Genomic DNA, 19364 nt, shown 5'->3' on the forward strand with positions numbered 1-19364 from the left:
CCGGGAACGTAATACCTTAATACAAAAACCTCTGTTTTTAATGGTTTTTATTTTGGAGATTGAAGCCCAAGCAGGGTTGTATTTGCCCTTTATTTCTTGCTCAACCTGTCTGTTTGCTTGGGTCAGCGACCCTGCCCAAGGTAAAACGACTGGGCACCAATGCCTGCTTGTCACTGCTCCACGTGCATCCGATAGGGTGTGTATTAGAGAGAGGGGCGGGGTAATGCTCCTCATAGTTGATACCTTTATAGTAATATTCGTAAAGAACTGCTCCTAAGCTGCCCACCTTGGACTGCACAAGCGACTGTCTCCCCATCTTCATCCGTGGCATTATGCCCAGTATATTGACTGCCAGGTCTGTAGAAGGGAGCCCCTAATGGCTGTATGGGGGAGGCAGGAATATGGAGGCAGATGCCCGACTTGCTGACATATAATAAGGCACAGTGGCTAAATGGTATGGGGGCAGGAAAGCTAAAGGAAAGGCGTCACCTGTTGAAGGCAACTGTGGGTGATAAATCTGCCCCATGCAGGTTCTAACCCAGCCCACTGCAATGATTTATTTATCTGTGCCCAAGCCGTCCATCTCTGATGTTACTGTAGGGGACATGGGGTATGTAAATAACTGGTGATCAGTCTCCATGTCAAAAGTGGGCCAAGGAAGGGGCTTGGCATCCCGTTATAGGGGGCAGTTGTTTAGCCCAGACCTGCAGGCAACCCCCCGGGTCCCAGGTGTCCTGTTTATACTAAACACAGTATTGGCAGTGAGAGGCAATAACATCATTTACCATCGATCAGGATGCATTTGCTGTTAGTGTTCCCTCTTTCTCATGCATTTTCTTTCCAATGCACTGTGTGCCCACTCCATGCCCCCCACCCTTCTAACGACAGACACATTTGCCCCTAAGGTGGCCATACATGGGCCAACCAATTCAGCAGCTTATCTGCTTGTGTATAGGTACGAACGACAGGCCTGAGCGACCAACATCTGGCCTGACATCTGCCAGATCTTGATCTCGAGGTTTGATTTTTCCATCAGATCAGGGTCCCCAAAGAGACGGTGCCTATGCCCGCCGTTCCAATTCAACTGTTTGGCCCGAGGGCCAAATGGCTGAATTAGCCCTATATTGCTCACCCGTAGGTGGGGATATCAGGAGATGGTCATGTATGGCCTCCTTTAGCCTGTAGTAACAGATCAAATCCGACCTTTGTTCCCTGTGTGCCTGTTCCCGGGAAATGGTTCGGCCTCCCTGTGTTTAAACCCACGGTATGGCCTGTGTGTCCATCAAACCATAGTGACCGACACCTCTGATATAATATGGCCACATGCTTTTATGGCCAATGTGCACTTATTCCCCTTCAGCCAGTGGCAAATCGGGAGATTTCAAAGTGAGTTTTAAAGGGGCAGTAAAGGTAAAATCACTGGGGGTGGAGCCAAGTTGGTAGGCAGTGATTATTCCCTTTGCTTGTCCCTTTAACTAGCCATGCGCCTAGCCATGTAGACATGCGCCTAGCCATGCAGACATGCGCCTAGCCATGCAAACATGCCAAGCAAAGGTTCATGCAGTTTTTATTACATGTATGCCGGGAGAAGGATCCCAACCAATATCTTTCCAGCAGGGATATTGGTTGCTTTATTGATTGGTGCTGATTGTATAGTGTGTTGGCTGAATGGGGGGAGCGTTGGCTTTAGCCTTTAGAACAAGAGGAAGGCAGCTGTACTATGGATGGCCACTTATATGGTATATGACCATTGGCCAAGTGGCCAGTTGGTTGGATACTGAAGAATGTTGGATAATACATGGGCAATTAGTTTTTTCTTTTTATAGTATTAAGTGAAGGGGGTAAAGAGTGACAGAGAGCCCTTAGATACTGGGCCAAGTGGCACCCTGGTTTCCATTACAGGTTGGCCAGTAGGCTGTGTGAGTGCTGAAGGAAGCCATCGGCAGCCTGTAACCCAATACACATACACCATTTTACTGGGCTGGAAAGAGCAGAGGGATATTTACTTCTATCAGGTGGCTATGAACTAAACACACTGCCCATGATTTACTGCCGGGGCAACCCCTCGCCCAATATGCCACTCATAGGAACGGGCACTTCTGTTCACTATTCTCATCCCTTGTTCCCATGAAAGTGATAAGTGTATTTCTTCGTGCTACTGCTTTGCCTGAGACTGTTTACCGTTGAATGATTTTATTCAGACTTCTTTCTCTAGCTTGCTTTTCCTTTAAAGGGGATATAACCCATTCACTGCACTGCAGGTTCTGACTGTTGAAACAATGTAGCAGAAATCGGCGGATAACGCGGAGTGAAGGCTTCTGTTACTTTGTCATGAGTTGGGGTACGTGTATGTGCAAAAGCCACCCTAATATCAGTCTGGTAGGCCTGGGTTGTAGGAGGCCAGAGTGCTGCCTCTGTAGGAATAGGTGGCTTGAAAATCGCCATTGGTTAGTACATTTACATTACTATTACCTATAACTGTAAGTGTGCTGGACTATATATTATTAGGGTGACATGGAGAGCGGGCTAAGTGCAATACCTCCGTGCATCGCTGCATAGAATCCGGGTTGGGCTGCAGAAATGAAGCGCGGAGTCTGCTGAAAGTGCTTATGAGGCTTTTAAGCAATGTAATGGGAAGTATAGATTAGTAGCATTGCAGCAGCAGAACTGGCAATCTGACGGCTCCCGATAAGCCCCAGCCAGGGTGGGGTAACTTGCCAGTCACTGTGTGAATGTGGCCTGACTGGCGGGGCGCCCCACTTACAGGCACAACATCGGCAGGGCTTGCCTGTAAATTGTATGGACAGCTGCATCCATAGACCATGACCAGTGACCAAAAAAACAAATTTTTAGAAGCCAATGTCTACGGGTAAAGACACACGGAGCTACTTAGTAGCAGCTACTTGTCACAGCTACTAAACGCCAGAAAATCCCCTGCCATAGACAATACTGAGAATTGCTAAACCACACGTAGAGACAATTATCAGTAAATGATCAGTATTGTCTGTTTTAGTAGCCGTGACAAGTAGCTGCTACTAGTAGCTATGTGTGTCTTCACCCTTAATGGCTCTGGCACAATCCCCAGATTGCCATCCCACCGACGAAAATGTAAATCGCCGGTGGGATGGCATACGCGGCAAGTTGCCATCCCACTGGCGATTTACATTTTCGCTGGTGGGATGGCAATCCTTGGAGATTAGTCGCCCGAGACACGGGAGATTTGTCGCGGGCGACTAATCTCCCTGTGTGCCAGAGCCCTAAAGTAAGGTTGGTCCGGCTTAGCCACGGCTACCTGAATCTTCAGCCTGCTGGCCAGTGAGTGGGGCAATGTCAGAGGTTTGGGTGGGCAAAGATCTTTGCATGGATCTCTAGGTTTTTTTTAACCTATGAACAAGTGTGTATTCTTGACCCCATGTGGACTGCTGTCAGGTTATAGAATTGGCAAGGGGGGTGTTAAAGGGTCAGTATTTCTTTAAAGGGAAACTATACCCCCAGAATGAATACTTAATCAACAGTTTATATCGTGTTACGTGACCTCTTGATGTCAGTAAATATTGCCTAATATGTCAGTAAATATTGCCCTTTTACATCCTTTCCCTTGAGTCGCCATTTAGTGATAGGCTGTGTGCTCCCTCAGAGATCAGCTGACAGGAAGTGATGCAGCTCTAACTGTAACAGGAAGTAGTGTGGGAGCAAAAGGCAGAACTCTGCCCATTCATTGGCTGATGGGGCCTAGCATGTATGTATGTATAACTTTATTTATAAAGCGCCACAAGGGTACGCAGCGCTGTACAATCTTACAGAATTACACACAGGGAGGACAAGTGATATAATAAATAAAATATATATATGTGGTATGAGACACAATAGGAAGGAGGTCCCTGCCCCGTAGAGCTTACAATCTAAGTATGTGTGCCTTGGCTTGTTTGTGTGCACTGTGAATCCTATGATCCCAGGGGGCGGCCCTTAATTCTTAAAATGGCAACTTTCTATTTGGGATTACCCAATAGCACAGGGTCAGGGTAGGCGCAGGGACCCTCGCCACCGGTGGCCGAGGGAGCGGTAACAGGAATTTGTTCTGGGTCCGCCGGGGCCCACCAGGTTTTTTTTCCGGTATCCCAGCGGCCCAGTCTGACCCTGCAATAGCACATACTACTAAAAAAAGTATATTTTTATGAAAATGGTTTATTTAGATGAAGCAGGGTTTTACATATGAGCTGTTTATGCAATATATTTTTATAGAGACCTACATTGTTTGGGGGGGGGGGGGGGGTATAGTTTTCCTTTAACTTCTGTTCTCTGCCATGCAGAATAGGAATCCCCGGCTTTAAGGGAGCTGTGGGGTAGCACAGTATCTGATAATTGCCAAAGAGACTTACTGCAAGCTCAGAGGAGCAAACATGGCCGCACCCTGGCTGTGTTAGTGAAGGTGATACCCGTTGAATGGTATTTCCCAGGCTGAAGGTACATTTGTAGGATCCAGCTGACATTAGGGGACCGGGCTGTTCCATAAATCATTCAGCCATTCCTATGGACACATACATGATGTATGATGTGTGTGTGATTTGCCCTTTATTAGTTACCCAGCAGGATATATCAGGCAGTGCCATTGCTCACTATCCCAGCTCTCTCCTCGTTATTGATGCCAGTACCCCATGCCTTGCAGCTGGCTATCACTTGCCATACATGTGGCTATCTAAACCCCCCAGCGGCACGGCATTTCAGATTTGAGGGCAAAGCTTTGGCACGTTGCAAGCAGCTCGGTCACTGTCCCTTGTACTCGGCTATTATTTATGAGCGCTCGGTCCTGCACAAGGTATAGGGTACCGGGTCGTGTTACCCACACACGCCTGCGTTAGTGGGAGAGTATATTAAAGGGAAATCTGACCGGTCCCCTCCCTGTGTGACCTAGTGCATTGTTGCAATGTATGTCCGTCAGTAATATGGTTTGTGTGTGATATCCTACCCCTTAGGGACTACTTTAAATGCCTGTGCCCCTCCGCCCTCATTTTAGTTATGTGGTGCCTTCTGATTTTTTCCAAGTTTCAAATGGGGGTCACTGACCCCAGCTGCCAAAAACCTATTGCTCTGTGAGGCTACAATGTTATTGTTACTTGTTTTTACTTATCTAGTAGAATTAAGTCTAAAACAACTGGACTTTTGTGAGTTTTTCTTGAAAATGTTTCACCACTCATCCGAGTGGCTTCTAAAGAAGCCACTCGGATGAGTGGTGAAACATTTTCAAGAATAACTCAGAAAAGTCCAGTTGTTTTAGACTTAATTCTGCTAGATACTGTATATTATGGCCTGGATGAATGAGAATCTTCATAGACATATTGTTATTACTTATTTTTCTATTCAACTTACTGGTTGCTAAGGTAATTTAAACCTTAGCAACCAGATAACTGTTGAAGTTCCAAAGTGGTTAGCAGCCAAGCATGGTGTCTGTACTGATAAATATAAATATATATAAATATGGAGCAAATGGGCCCATAATAGCGTGTTAGCTGAACTATACCTTGCTACTGGGAGCAAAGGTAATATTTGTGTGCGTGTATGGGCTGCACATTTGTGTTGTATTTATATAAGGGTGAAGACACACAGTAGTAGCAGCTACTTGTCACAGCTACAGAAATAGACAATGCTGATCAGTTACTGATAATTGTCCCTACGTGTGTTTTAGCAGAGGCAATTCTCAGTATTGTCTATGGCAGGGGATTTTCTGGTGTTTAGTAGCTGCTACTAAGTAGCTCTGTGTGTCTTCACCCTTTGACATTGGCTAAGGAATGACTTCTACTATGTGTGTTTTAGCAGGGGCAATTCTCAGTACTGTCTATGGCAGGGGATTTTCTGGCGTTTAGTAGCTGTGACAAGTAGCTGCTACTAAGTAGCTCCGTGTGTCTCACCCTTAGTGGGGTCATAATGTGGTGCCTGTTGGTTTATATAGAGCGGGCATGTTGCCATGAGTGCTATTGGCCGTGCTGGCACCGGTGCCCCATTCCTCCTTATCTTCCTGTTATGATGAAAGCTGTTTACTTTTGCTGCCCTCCCCGGCCCTTGGCAGCTGCCCCTCTCCGGGGTCACGTGAGCACGGGTCACGTCTGGCAACACGCGGGCGCACATCACCCCACCTGACTGGCAGATAGCAGCCAAAATTAGCCGCGGCCCCTTGACTGAGGCAATGTGTCGGAGTGATCCCGTCACGGGGGCGCATTCCAGCACCCTTTTTATCTCACACTTGAACGCCTGCCCTGTTAATTTGTCATTAACGCCTCGCGTCTCGGTTGGGTTCTTATCGCCCTGCTCATCGGTCAGTGGGGTGCTTGGGTGCTGCCATCACTCGCCTATCAATTCGGACGACTGCCGGAGAATAGAGTCACAAGCGGCCAATCCCAGTTACAGGGCACGTTGGGTTTCAGCCAATCGCATTCTCTCCGGCTGCTTACCTGAAGCACATACACTAGCCCTTTGCTTTAGTTGCCAGCCCCCCTGCGGCTGTGCCAGAGGAATGCCCTTATCCCCAGAGCCCAGCTACTTTTAACTTAATGGCGCTGGGTTGTGTCTGCCTCCTGGCTCCGGCTTCTGAGTGCCGTTCCCTGTAGCCTTGGAGGCAGTAGCCATGTACTGATCCCCTTACTGACAAGAACATTGCAATAAATAGCCTGGCCCAGAGCCCAGCATTAGCAGCCTGCCTGTTGCTGCACGGGCTCCGTATTCTGCCTTCTCATCCCTGCCCTGGGGCTTAACCCTTTCACTGCCGCGGCCACCTACGCTGCAAATCCCTATCCTTATCCTACACTCCCCGGCCAGGGAGTTATGTACACAGCGATAATCTTCTTTCATTTCATTGAGGTCTTTTTATGCAGCTTCCCAGATAGCAAAATAAAGGGAAAGTAAAATCATGGCACAGATGAAAGTAAACACATAAAAAGTGACACTTTTGACCTCCTGCAGTGATTAAAGAAGGGGGGTTGTGGGGTATATTCTGGTTGGAGAGGCCTTTTTATAGGGAAATCAAGCCCTGGACTGGGGTGTGAAGGGCCCTCTGGAGCTTCCGTCCCAGGGGCCCTGCAGGTGCACTCAGCCGGGCGCGTCCTCCCCCAAGCACATAAATTTGACGCGTCAGGGGAGGAGTATTCGGGAGGGGGAGCGCCGGCAAGGGTCGGGTCTGGGCCACCTGGGCCCACTAGAGCCAGGGCCTTCCGGGATTTTTCCCGGCGGCCCAGTCCGACCCTGCCTGGACTATAGGATTGCCATTGGAGGTTTTAGTATACAAGTAACGGTGGCCATACACAGCAAGATTGCCTTGTTTGAGGAGGCCGCCAAACAAAAGGATTTTCTCCCAATATGCCCACCTAAAGGTGGGCAATATAGGGCTATCTGGCTACAGTGGCAGGCATGGGCGCCACCGGACAAATGACCGCATCAATGAGCCGATGAGGTTCCCGATCCAACAAAAAAAATCAAACCTAATTGAATTTTTGGCCCTAGGGCGAGCCATACTGTCCCCCAATCCAATGTAAAAATCAAACCTGGCCTATCAAGACCAATTTTAGGCCCCCCATTGGGGGGTGTCTGTACACGGGCAGATAATCTGCCCAATCGGTCTAAATCAGCAGCTGAAATCTGCCCGTGTATAGGCAAATGACGTTACGTTGCTACATTGTAGCAGTAGGCAGAACCAGCAGTGCAGAGAATATAAACAGCAAGACAGATGCGGCTTCCTACAGCAATGACATTTTCAAATAATTTTATTCCAGTTTTCTAAAGTTATTTTGGAAAGTCGCTTAGATTTACATTTTCTTTCATTATGCAAAAAACTGTGTGTGGTTGGAGTTCCCCTTGAAATTCGCTGGAATCACTCTCTGAGGCACGTAGAATCATAGTGGAGGTTAATAAAAGCATCAGGTTCAACCTTAAAGGGACACTGCCATGATTTTTATGGGGCACTTTTTATCACTAAATGACACTGTTACACAGCAAATAATTCCTTCTGCCATTTAACCTTTTATTCTTGTACCAACAAATGTATTTGTAGCTGTAATATTGGTGTGTAGGCGCCATCTCAGTGCCTTGTGCCTGAGTCTGAGCTTTCAGCCAGCGCTACCCATTAGAACTGCTTTCAGCTAACCTATTGTTTCTCCTACTCCCATGTAACTGGAGGAGTCCCAAGCCGGACTTGGATTTCTTACTATTGAGTGCTATTCTGATACCTACTGGGAGCTGCTATCTTGCTCCCTTCCCATTGTTCTGCTGATCGGTTGCTGGGGGTGAGGGGGGGACCCTACCTGCATTCTCTGCTCAGCGTCTCTCCAGCCAAGTACTCCTATTCCTGTGTATCTTTCCCTGCCCGGTGTACTGGGTCATGTCTATAAGTTGACCCTGTGCAAACACGCATGGCGTGACCTAATTCCTGGCAGAGAGGGTACATGGGCATATTGACATAACTGGACTTTTTAGTTTAAATAAATCCCAATAAAGTGTTAGGATTAAAGGGCAAGTGCAGCCTGACAATATAGGCTATAAATGACTATATTTCAGGCTCACTGCTTTCCAGCCCTATCTACATCCATTGGCTCTAGGTCACCCCTGTGTGGCTTGGGGGTTGCTGTAGGCAGCTCAATACCCGTCCAAGCAGAAAGGACAGGTACATCTGTTGAATAAATATTATGTTACTAAATACGTTAGGAGTACTGAACCATAACAAGGAATTGGGCTAGAAATTCTACCTGTTATGTTTTGGGCTTATGTAGCACAGCCCTTTAGCAGTGAAGATCTGTGCCTCCCACAATACAGTATATACAATACAAGGCTGATTAGTAAATAATTCACATTGCATGGCAGCATAGAAAGCAGTGCAGACTACATCAGAATGTATTCACAATCAACCCTGTAGCATTGGCTTCTATGATGGATGTGACCTCGCTTGCTGCTTGATGATTTCCCACACCCCCTTAGATAAGCAACCCAGAGCCCACTGAGCATGTGCAGTGCCACTGACTCACAAAACATGGCCTAACAAGATCAGAAGATGGGGAGACTTATTATTGACTTATTACTATTATAGGGCTGCTGCATCTTTGGGCTGGTACAGTAAGATCAGTATATAACATACAGCAAAATTCTTTATAAATATATAATAATGTGCTCCTTGTTTCTATAATATCTATTTTTGTGTTTTTTTTGTTACAGGCTCATATAAAATTCCCCATTGACTACCCATATTCCCCTCCGACCTTCCGATTTCTGACAAAGATGTGGCATCCCAATATCTATGAGGTGAGAGAATTACACTTGTACTTTAAAGAGGAAACACCACCCAAAAGAAAAGTTAAATATAGTGAAAGAAAATGTCGTTCTAAGCAACTTTCCTATATACGTCGATTATGGTTTTAATATTTCTGTTTAAATATGATTGGTTCTGGCTCTGGTCAGTTCTCTTCCAGGTCTGTTAAGCAGGTAGTTCCTGCTACGTACATTGTTTGAGGAGTCAGAACCAGCAGTGCAGAGATAAACACAGCTAGCCAGGCATATACGGCTTTCATTTGGCGCTTCTATAGGTTGGAGGGAGCTTTTTCTTTCCTCGAGAAGCCAGTTACAAGCATTTCCCACACAGATATCCCAATGTATAATGTATATAGTGTATGTATATATTGGGAAGTTGCTTAGAATTACATTTTACTTCCATATTGGGAACATTCCAGCTTTCAAGCGGGGGGTCCCTGACCTCTGCAGCCAAAACCCTTTTGCTCCCTTGTTATTTTTTATCTTTATGTTCAGGCCCCGTCTCTTCATTTTTCAGTTTCTTATTCAAACTGCTCCCTGGTTACTAGGGGAAACTGGACCCTGCGACATAGAGGCGGGGCAGGCAATATATGATTGACAGCTCTGATTTTTAATTACTTTAACTTTCCATTCAGCGCTTCCTAGATATCACCTAGATGGCAAATGCTTAAGATCTTGGGGGGTACAAAGCTTTGCCTTAATAACAGTGTATACAAAATGGCGCCGGCCTGCTGGCTGTGACTGTAAATCCCAAGCCTGAAGGGGTGTAAGTAAAGTTTATTTTGCTCAACTAAAGATCCCCATACACGGGCCAATTCTAGCTGCCGATATGGGTCCCTTAGACAGATTCAGCAGCTAATCGGCCCGTGTGTGGGCACTACGGACCGTCCTGCCCAACCGATATCTGGCCTGAAATTGGACCTGATCTCGATCGGGCAGGTTAGAAAATCTAGTCGGATCGGGGACCGCATCAGCTCGTTGATACGGTCCCCGGACTGACTTTTGCTATGCCCAACATTATAATTCGATCATTTGGCCCCCGCCAAGCGAGCGGATCTGCCCGCGTATGGGGACCTTAACATGATAGAAAATGATTTGGAATTATTTCTTAGGGTGACATTAGGCCCAGGGACCAAATACGACAGTCCTGCTAACATTTGGCCCGTTGGCTGAACTGGACAGGTACACACAGCCTTCGGATAATATGTGCGCTTATGGGAGTTGTCTTTTCTCTCTCTGCCCCTGTAGAATGGCGATGTCTGCATTTCAATCCTTCACCCCCCAGTAGATGATCCACAGAGCGGAGAGTTACCGTCAGAAAGGTGGAATCCCACGCAGAATGTCAGGTACTGATCTGCCTGTGTGTTGTTGTTATTATTAACATTTATTTATATAGCGCCAACATATCCCGCAGCGCTGTACAATAAGTGGGTTTCATACAATGGACATACAGAGTAACATATAAAGCAATCAATAACCGATACAAGAGGTGAAGAGAGCCCTGCCCAAAAGAGCTTACAATCTACAAGGAGTAACATATAAAGCAATCAATAACCGATACAAGAGGTGAACAGAGCCCTGCCCAAAAGAGCTTACAATCTACAAGGAGTAACATATAAAGCAATCAATAACCGATACAAGAGGGGAAGAGGGCCCTGCTCAAAAGAGCTTACACTCTACAAGGAGTAACATATAAAGCAATCCGTAACCGATACAAGAGGGGAAGAGGGCCCTGCCCAAAAGAGCTTACACTCTACAAGGAGTAACATATAAAGCAATCAGTAACCGATACAAGAGGGGAAGAGGGCCCTGCTCAAAAGAGCTTACACTCTACAAGGAGTAACATATAAAGCAATCAATAACCGATACAAGAGGGGAAGAGAGCCCTGCTCAAAAGAGCTTACACTCTACAAGGAGTAACAAATAAAGCAATCAATAACCGATACAAGAGGTGAAGAGAGCCCTGCCCAAAAGAGCTTACACTCTACAAGGAGTAACATATAAAGCAATCAGTAACCGATACAAGAGGGGAAGGGAGCCCTGCCCAAAAGAGCTTACACTCTACAAGGAGTAACATATAAAGCAATCAATAACCGATACAAGAGGTGAAGAGAGCCCTGGCCAAAAGAGCTTACAATCTACAAGGAGTAACATATAAAGCAATCAATAACCGATACAAGAGGTGAAGAGAGCCCTGCCCAAAAGAGCTTACACTCTACAAGGAGTAACATATAAAGCAATCAGTAACCGATACAAGAGGGGAAGGGAGCCCTGCCCAAAAGAGCTTACACTCTACAAGGAGTAACATATAAAGCAATCAATAACCGATACAAGAGGTGAAGAGAGCCCTGGCCAAAAGAGCTTACAATCTACAAGGAGTAACATATAAAGCAATCAATAACCGATACAAGAGGTGAAGAGAGCCCTGCCCAAAAGTGAATGGAACCCCCAAACATTACCATAGAGCCCCTACAGAAGAGCCCTGCACCCCCAAACTTGTACCAAAAATGCAAAGTTGCACTGGCCGCCACCGTGTCTGGCTGCTAGAATTCCTGATTCTCCTCTCTGGCTGCAATTACTGACCAGGAATGTGTGCACTTGAAGCAAGGAATGTAATGGCTTCTTGGCCGTCAAGTGGCCAGACATGGCGCGGGCCCTCTAAATACAGTCGCGGGGGGCAGGGCCATTCAGGGGGTTCTTTCCGGTGTGGTTGGAAAAGGGCTGGGGTTATTTATATCAATCCATAACAATGCCAAGTCACTTGTTGTTTTACCCACAAATATACTTATTAATGGTGATTTAAATCATGCTGATTGGGTGTAAGAGTAATGTGTGGCCCAGGGTTTCATGCTTTGCCTGCCAAACATGTATCCTGTACTTGGGTTGTCCTAAATGTAACCCAAAGCAATCAATAAGATGCTGGCTGATTGGTTGCTATGGGTTACTGCTCCGGGTTAGTTAGTTGCTATGGGTTACTGCCCTTTATATTTATATAATAATAATTTCTCTGTTTATAATGTGAGTGTATTTATAGTATGCATGTTTATTTATATGCGGGTGTCTCTATGCGCCCTGGAGGGACAATACCTGCACCATTCCGTAGCCGGGCTGGGTGGCTCCACATTTACTGTGGCCATTCTCCTTTCAGCAGCTCTATACCCCCGCTTCTAGGCCAGCCAAGCCAGGTTTAACTCTCTGACAGGTGAGTATAGGTGGCCCTGTATAGTGGATCTTCTCCTCATATATGCACCTAAAGATGGGCGATAGCAGGCTAATTTGATCTTTTAGCCTGATTGGATGGCAACATCGGGCATAGGCACTGTGGGATCGGGGGCCGCATCAGCCAGTGCGGTCCCCTTTCCTGACAGAAAATCAAACCTGCCCGATCTCTGAAGGACCTGAATCGGCCCGTGTACCTTTAGAGCAATGGGTGCTGGGATCACTGATGGGACCCAGAGCTCTGACACCCCAAAGGGACAGAGAGAGCAATGCACAGCACCTTATTACTGGAGGCCTAACCTGCATGTCTAGTTAACCCTAGATCTTCTGGCCCAGCAGGGATGTGAGAGCTGCCCACTTTTGCAGGATACAGTGGCTTATCTTTTACAGATTATTTCAATATTCCTTTGTTAACCCTTTAAAAGTACTCAATATACCAGTTTTTTGCATAAACACTATCTGAACTTCCAGAAATAATGAAAAAAATTTACAGGTATAGGACCCATTATGCAGAATGCTCGGGACCAAGGGTATTCCAGATATGGGGTCTTTCCGTAATTTGGATCTCCATACCTTAATTCTACTAAAAAATCAATTAAACATTAATTAAACCCAATAGGATTATTCTGCCCCCAATAAGGGGTAATTATATCTTAGTTGGGATCAAGTACAGGTACTGTTTTATTATTACAGAGAAAAGGGAATCATTTAACCATTAAATAAACCCAATAGGGCTGTTCTGCCCCCAATAAGGGGTAATTATATCTTAGTTGGGATCAAGTACAGGTACTGTTTTATTATTACAGAGAAAAGGGAATCATTTAACCATTAAATAAACCCAATAGGGCTGTTCTGCCCCAATAAGGGGTAATTATATCTTAGTTGGGATCAATTACAGGTACTGTTTTATTATTACAGAGAAAAGGGAATCATTTAACCATTAAATAAACCCAATAGGGCTGTTCTGCCCCAATAAGGGGTAATTATATCTTAGTTGGGATCAAGTACAGGTAATGTTTTATTATTACAGAGAAAAGGTATATATTTTTTAAAAATGTGAATTATTTCCTTAAAATTGATTCTATCGGAAATGGTCTTTCCGTAATTCGGAACTTTCTGGATAACTGGTAATAACCCCCACGTTTCCTTCTCTCTCAGAACTATATTACTCAGTGTAATTTCCCTGCTCAACGAACCAAACACCTTCTCCCCGGCTAATGTCGATGCCTCTGTCATGTTTAGAAAATGGAGGGACAGTAAAGGAAAGGACAAAGAATATGCAGAAATTATCCGGTGAGTGCTTCTAGCGAATCCATCTGTAGCCATGTCAGTTTGGGGCCCCTGTCCAAGCCCTAGGCCCCCACAGCCCTTTAGCAGGGAAGATCTGTGCCAGTAAAGATGCCCCAGTATCCCCCTATCTTCTTTTCTGCTGATTCCCAGCATATGCTCTGTGCTGCTGTCACTTACCTGCGCTTTGGGATCCTCTCACTATATACGGTATATAACATTACCAACAAACTGCATATACAGTATATAACAGGCCCAATACACAGCATATATACAGTATATAACAGGCCCAATAAACACCATACATACATATATATATATATATATATATATATATATATATATATATATATATATATATATGGTATATAACGGGCCCAATACACGGCATATATATATACGGTATATAACGGGCCCATTACACGGCATATATATATACGGTATATAACGGGCCCATTACACGGCATATATATACGGTATATAACGGGCCCAATACACGGCATATATACAGTATATAACGGGCCCAATACACGGCATATATACAGTATATAACGGGCCCAATACACGGCATATATACAGTATATAACGGGCCCAATACACGGCATATATACAGTATATAACGGGCCCAATACACGGCATATATACAGTATATAACAGGCCCAATACACGGCATATATACATTACAAGAAATAGTAAAGGAATTCTGATTCACATCATAATGCAGCACTGAAACCAGTGTAGTCTGCATCAGAATGTACTTAATAAGTACATGATACTTAATAAGTGACTAATCTTATACCTCCTACTCCAAGCTGGCCTTCCTCTACTTTAAGAAGTACATTCATGTTGGGGTGCGTTTCTGTAGGGTGGGCCCCCTGCAGAGCTCACAGCTGTCTCCCAGATTCACACTTGGCACACACACACAGTTTAGCTCTATAACTAAGATTTCTGCACCATGTATGAGTCTGAGCTGTCACTGGGGGAGCCTGGGGCAAGGTGGTGGGTGGGAGCACACACTGCAGCAGAGAACCCTCAGGCCCCCTTGTGATTTTGTCTCTTTAGCTATAAAAAGTTTTTGAGAACTGAAGCGCCCACTACTGCTTACAGAAGGAAACTGCGCCCGCAGTTATAGCTAGGGGACAAAATGAGCATTTATTCTTAACGGGTTTTCAGTTGGTCTTCATTTTTTATTTTGTATAGTTTTTTTAATTATTTGCCTTTTTCTGGCTCTTTCCAGCTTCCAAATGGCCCCGGAAGCCAAAACCCTATTGCTCTGTGAAGCTACAATTTCATTGTCATTGTTACTTTTTATAACTTATCTTTCTATTCAGGCTCTCCTCTCTTCATATGCCTGTCTTTTTTTCAACCCACTGCCAGGTTGGTAGGTTAAATTGCACCCTAGCAACCAGATACCTGTTGATATTCCAAACTAGAGAGAAGGTGTAGAAAAAGCTTAAAAATACATAAACCACAAATTATAAACAATGAAGACCAATTGCAGATTGTCTCCGAATAGCACTGTTATACTAAAAGTTCATTCAAAGGTGAACAACCCCTTTAACGCAAAAACAATGATTCTATTTCTGACATTTTGTGCCTAGGAAACAAGTTTCGGCCACGAAAGCCGAGGCAGAAAAGGACGGCGTGAAAGTCCCGACCACGTTGGCAGAGTACTGCATCAAAACCAAAGTGCCTTCTAGTGACAACAGTTCTGACTTACTTTATGACGACTTGTATGACGATGACATAGACGATGAAGACGAAGAGGAGGAGGACGCCGATTGCTACGACGACGACGACTCTGGCAACGAAGAGTCGTGACGCGCTCCTTCAGTCCTTCCCTTTATCCACAGCCTGATCCTTAGACCTCCCTGCTCTCTTCCTCTCTAGTTCCTCCGCCTCCGCTGCCCTTTCTACCCCTGCTATCTCAGGCCGGAAATGGAGCAGATCTGAACTGGCAAGGGCGCCCCCCTTCCCACACACACGACCGACGGTCTCTTTGTCGCGGTAAAGACCAACTTGCCTTTTGCATCCTGCAGCGAGAGATGCAGGGACACCGGCTCCGTTTTTATGGACCTCTCGTGGAGGGACGGGAAAGCGGCACGGAATCTATGGAATTCCCGAATGCTGAACCAGTCTCCTAGTGCCGTGCACAATAATGATTTTCGTTGACCTACAAAGCCCCCTCCTTTTTGTCTTTATACCTTTATAATCTGTCGGAAGGCTTTGGTTTTTGATTTTACCCGTGGAGGAGACTGTAGCTTCCCCCCCGGTGCCCTCTCTCGTTCCTTGCTGGTTTCTTTATCCGTCGGGGGAAGCTGGCGTTGGGTTTGGAATTGACGTGGCACTGCAGAGAAGCAAATGAGCAAAAAGACGTAACCATGCAATATCGCCAAGGTTCCAGCGCATCTCGTTCCAGCAATCACACACGTACCTTTTTTTTTTTTACTTTTACCTCAGGCAATCCTTCAAGGCCTCTACCTGTGCCGGACCTCTTAACGTGGCACACACCCACCCCCCTCCGTCGCCAGTTCCGGCCCCGCCGGATGCCCTTGTTACTACTGCTGTTGGCGCGAATGGCTTTGTCAGTGTCGGTGAAATGTAGGAAGCTAGAACATAAGCTGGATAGGCAGCCTGGAGGGGTATTGCGGTATGCGGCACAACACAATTTATTGCTACGGAATTTAAAAACACAAAAAAAAAAAGTGTACAAATATTTGTGTGCAAGAGGTCATGGCTTAGCTAATGTGTTTCCTTTCTGTTTCTCTCCTTGTTTTTCATTTTCCCTAGATTTGTTCTTTGTTTTGTTTTTTTTTTTTCCTTTTTCTTTTTGTTTTGTTGTTTCTTTTAATGTTTTTTTTTTTTTTTTTGCATTCTAGCACCCATGGCTGCAAAAGGGTATTAACTGCAGTTGCAGGGCTCTTGTGGTATGTTTGTTTGTGGGTGTCTTTCACTGTTGTAAAGCAGAAAAGGACAAATAAAGCAAGATGTGAAATCCAAAACGCCTGAGACGGTTCGATGGACAGAGTTTCCAAACCGGTTTGTCAGGCCAAAGGGCAGGTGATGGTATTCGGCCCGTCCTGCCTTGTACAACCGCACTGACCCTGGTGCCATCAAACAGTTTGTACCATCATTGTTTGCAAGCTGCCAGGGTGTTGAACTGGTTTTGTTGTACGGCTTTGTATGCACACATTTCAGTATTACACTAACACAGCAGTGATTGTGCGGGACACTGTGTTGCAGTATAGTGGGCTTTGTGCATATCCCCCCAGATGGGATAGGGCTATACGTTATAGTGGGCTTTGTGCATATCCCCCCAGATAGGATAGGGATATACGGTATAGTGGGCTTTGTGTGTATCCCCCCCCCAGATAGGATAGGGATATACGGTATAGTGGGCTTTGTGCGTATCCCCCCAGATAGGATAGGGCTATACGGTATAGTGGGCTTTGTGCATATCCCCCCAGATAGGATAGGGATATACGGTATAGTGGGCTTTGTGTGTATCCCCCCCAGATAGGATAGGGATGTACGGTATAGTGGGTTTTGTGTGTATCCCCCCCAGATAGGATAGGGATATACGGTATAGTGGGCTTTGTGCATATCCCCCCAGATGGGATAGGGCTATACGTTATAGTGGGCTTTGTGCATATCCCCCCAGATAGGATAGGGATATACGGTATAGTGGGCTTTGTGTGTATCCCCCCCCAGATAGGATAGGGATATACGGTATAGTGGGCTTTGTGCGTATCCCCCCAGATAGGATAGGGATATACGGTATAGTGGGCTTTGTGCGTATCCCCCCAGATAGGATAGGGATATACGGTATAGTGGGCTTTGTGCGTATCCCCCCAGATAGGATAGGGATATACGGTATAGTGGGCTTTGTGTGTATCCCCCCAGATAGGATAGGGATATACGGTATAGTGGGCTTTGTGCGGATCCCCCCCAGATAGGATAGGGATATACGGTATAGTGGGCTTTGTGCGTATCCCCCAGATAGGGATATACGGTATAGTGGGCTTTGTGTGTATCCCCCCCAGATAGGATAGGGATATACGGTATAGTGGGCTTTGTGCGGATCCCCCCAGATAGGATAGGGATATACGGTATAGTGGGCTTTGTGTGTATCCCCCCCCAGATAGGATAGGGATATACGGTATAGTGGGCTTTGTGCGTATCCCCCCAGATAGGATAGGGCTATCCGGTATAGTGGGCTTTGTGCATATCCCCCCAGATAGGATAGGGATATACGGTATAGTGGGCTTTGTGTGTATCCCCCCCAGATAGGATAGGGATGTACGGTATAGTGGGTTTTGTGTGTATCCCCCCCAGATAGGATAGGGATATACGGTATAGTGGGCTTTGTGCATATCCCCCCAGATGGGATAGGGCTATACGTTATAGTGGGCTTTGTGCATATCCCCCCAGATAGGATAGGGATATACGGTATAGTGGGCTTTGTGTGTATCCCCCCCCCAGATAGGATAGGGATATACGGTATAGTGGGCTTTGTGCATATCCCCCCAGATAGGATAGGGATATACGGTATAGTGGGCTTTGTGCGTATCCCCCAGATAGGATAGGGATATACGGTATAGTGGGCTTTGTGCGTATCCCCCCAGATAGGATAGGGATATACGGTATAGTGGGCTTTGTGCGGATCCCCCCAGATAGGATAGGGATATACGGTATAGTGGGCTTTGTGTGCATCCCCCCCAGATAGGATAGGGATATGCTGTATAGTGGGCTTTGTGCGGATCCCCCCAGATAGGGATATACGGTATAGTGGGCTTTGTGCGTATCCCCCCCAGATAGGATAGGGATATACGGTATAGTGGGCTTTGTGCGTATCCCCCCAGATAGGATAGGGATATACGGTATAGTGGGCTTTGTGCGTATCCCCCCCAGATAGGATAGGGATATACGGTATAGTGGGCTTTGTGCGTATCCCCCAGATAGGATAGGGATATACGGTATAGTGGGCTTTGTGCGGATCCCCCCAGATAGGATAGGGATATACGGTATAGTGGGCTTTGTGCGTATCCCCCAGATAGGATAGGGATATACGGTATAGTGGGCTTTGTGCGTATCCCCCCAGATAGGGATATACGGTATAGTGGGCTTTGTGTGTATCCCCCCCCAGATAGGATAGGGATATACGGTATAGTGGGCTTTGTGCGTATCCCCCCAGATAGGATAGGGCTATCCGGTATAGTGGGCTTTGTGCATATCCCCCCAGATAGGATAGGGATATACGGTATAGTGGGCTTTGTGTGTATCCCCCCCAGATAGGATAGGGATGTACGGTATAGTGGGTTTTGTGTGTATCCCCCCCAGATAGGATAGGGATATACGGTATAGTGGGCTTTGTGCATATCCCCCCAGATGGGATAGGGCTATACGTTATAGTGGGCTTTGTGCGTATCCCCCCAGATAGGATAGGGATATACGGTATAGTGGGCTTTGTGTGTATCCCCCCCCAGATAGGATAGGGATATACGGTATAGTGGGCTTTGTGCATATCCCCCCAGATAGGATAGGGATATACGGTATAGTGGGCTTTGTGCGTA

General features: G+C 46.1%; 1 protein-coding gene across 1 annotated transcript in view; it reads left to right on the top strand.

Moving 5' to 3' along the window:
• The window catches only part of ube2r2 (ubiquitin conjugating enzyme E2 R2), a 25915-nt gene extending 9122 nt beyond the window's left edge, over nt 1–16793 (top strand). The window contains 4 exon segments of the mRNA NM_001079234.1: nt 9193–9279; nt 10534–10631; nt 13663–13797; nt 15393–16793. Coding sequence (NP_001072702.1) covers nt 9193–9279; nt 10534–10631; nt 13663–13797; nt 15393–15612 — 540 coding nt within the window. The 3' untranslated portion in view covers nt 15613–16793.
• The last annotated feature ends 2571 nt before the right edge of the window (nt 16794–19364 follow it).

Source organism: Xenopus tropicalis, chromosome 1, assembly GCF_000004195.4.
Source record: "Xenopus tropicalis strain Nigerian chromosome 1, UCB_Xtro_10.0, whole genome shotgun sequence".
NCBI lineage: Eukaryota > Metazoa > Chordata > Amphibia > Anura > Pipidae > Xenopus > Xenopus tropicalis.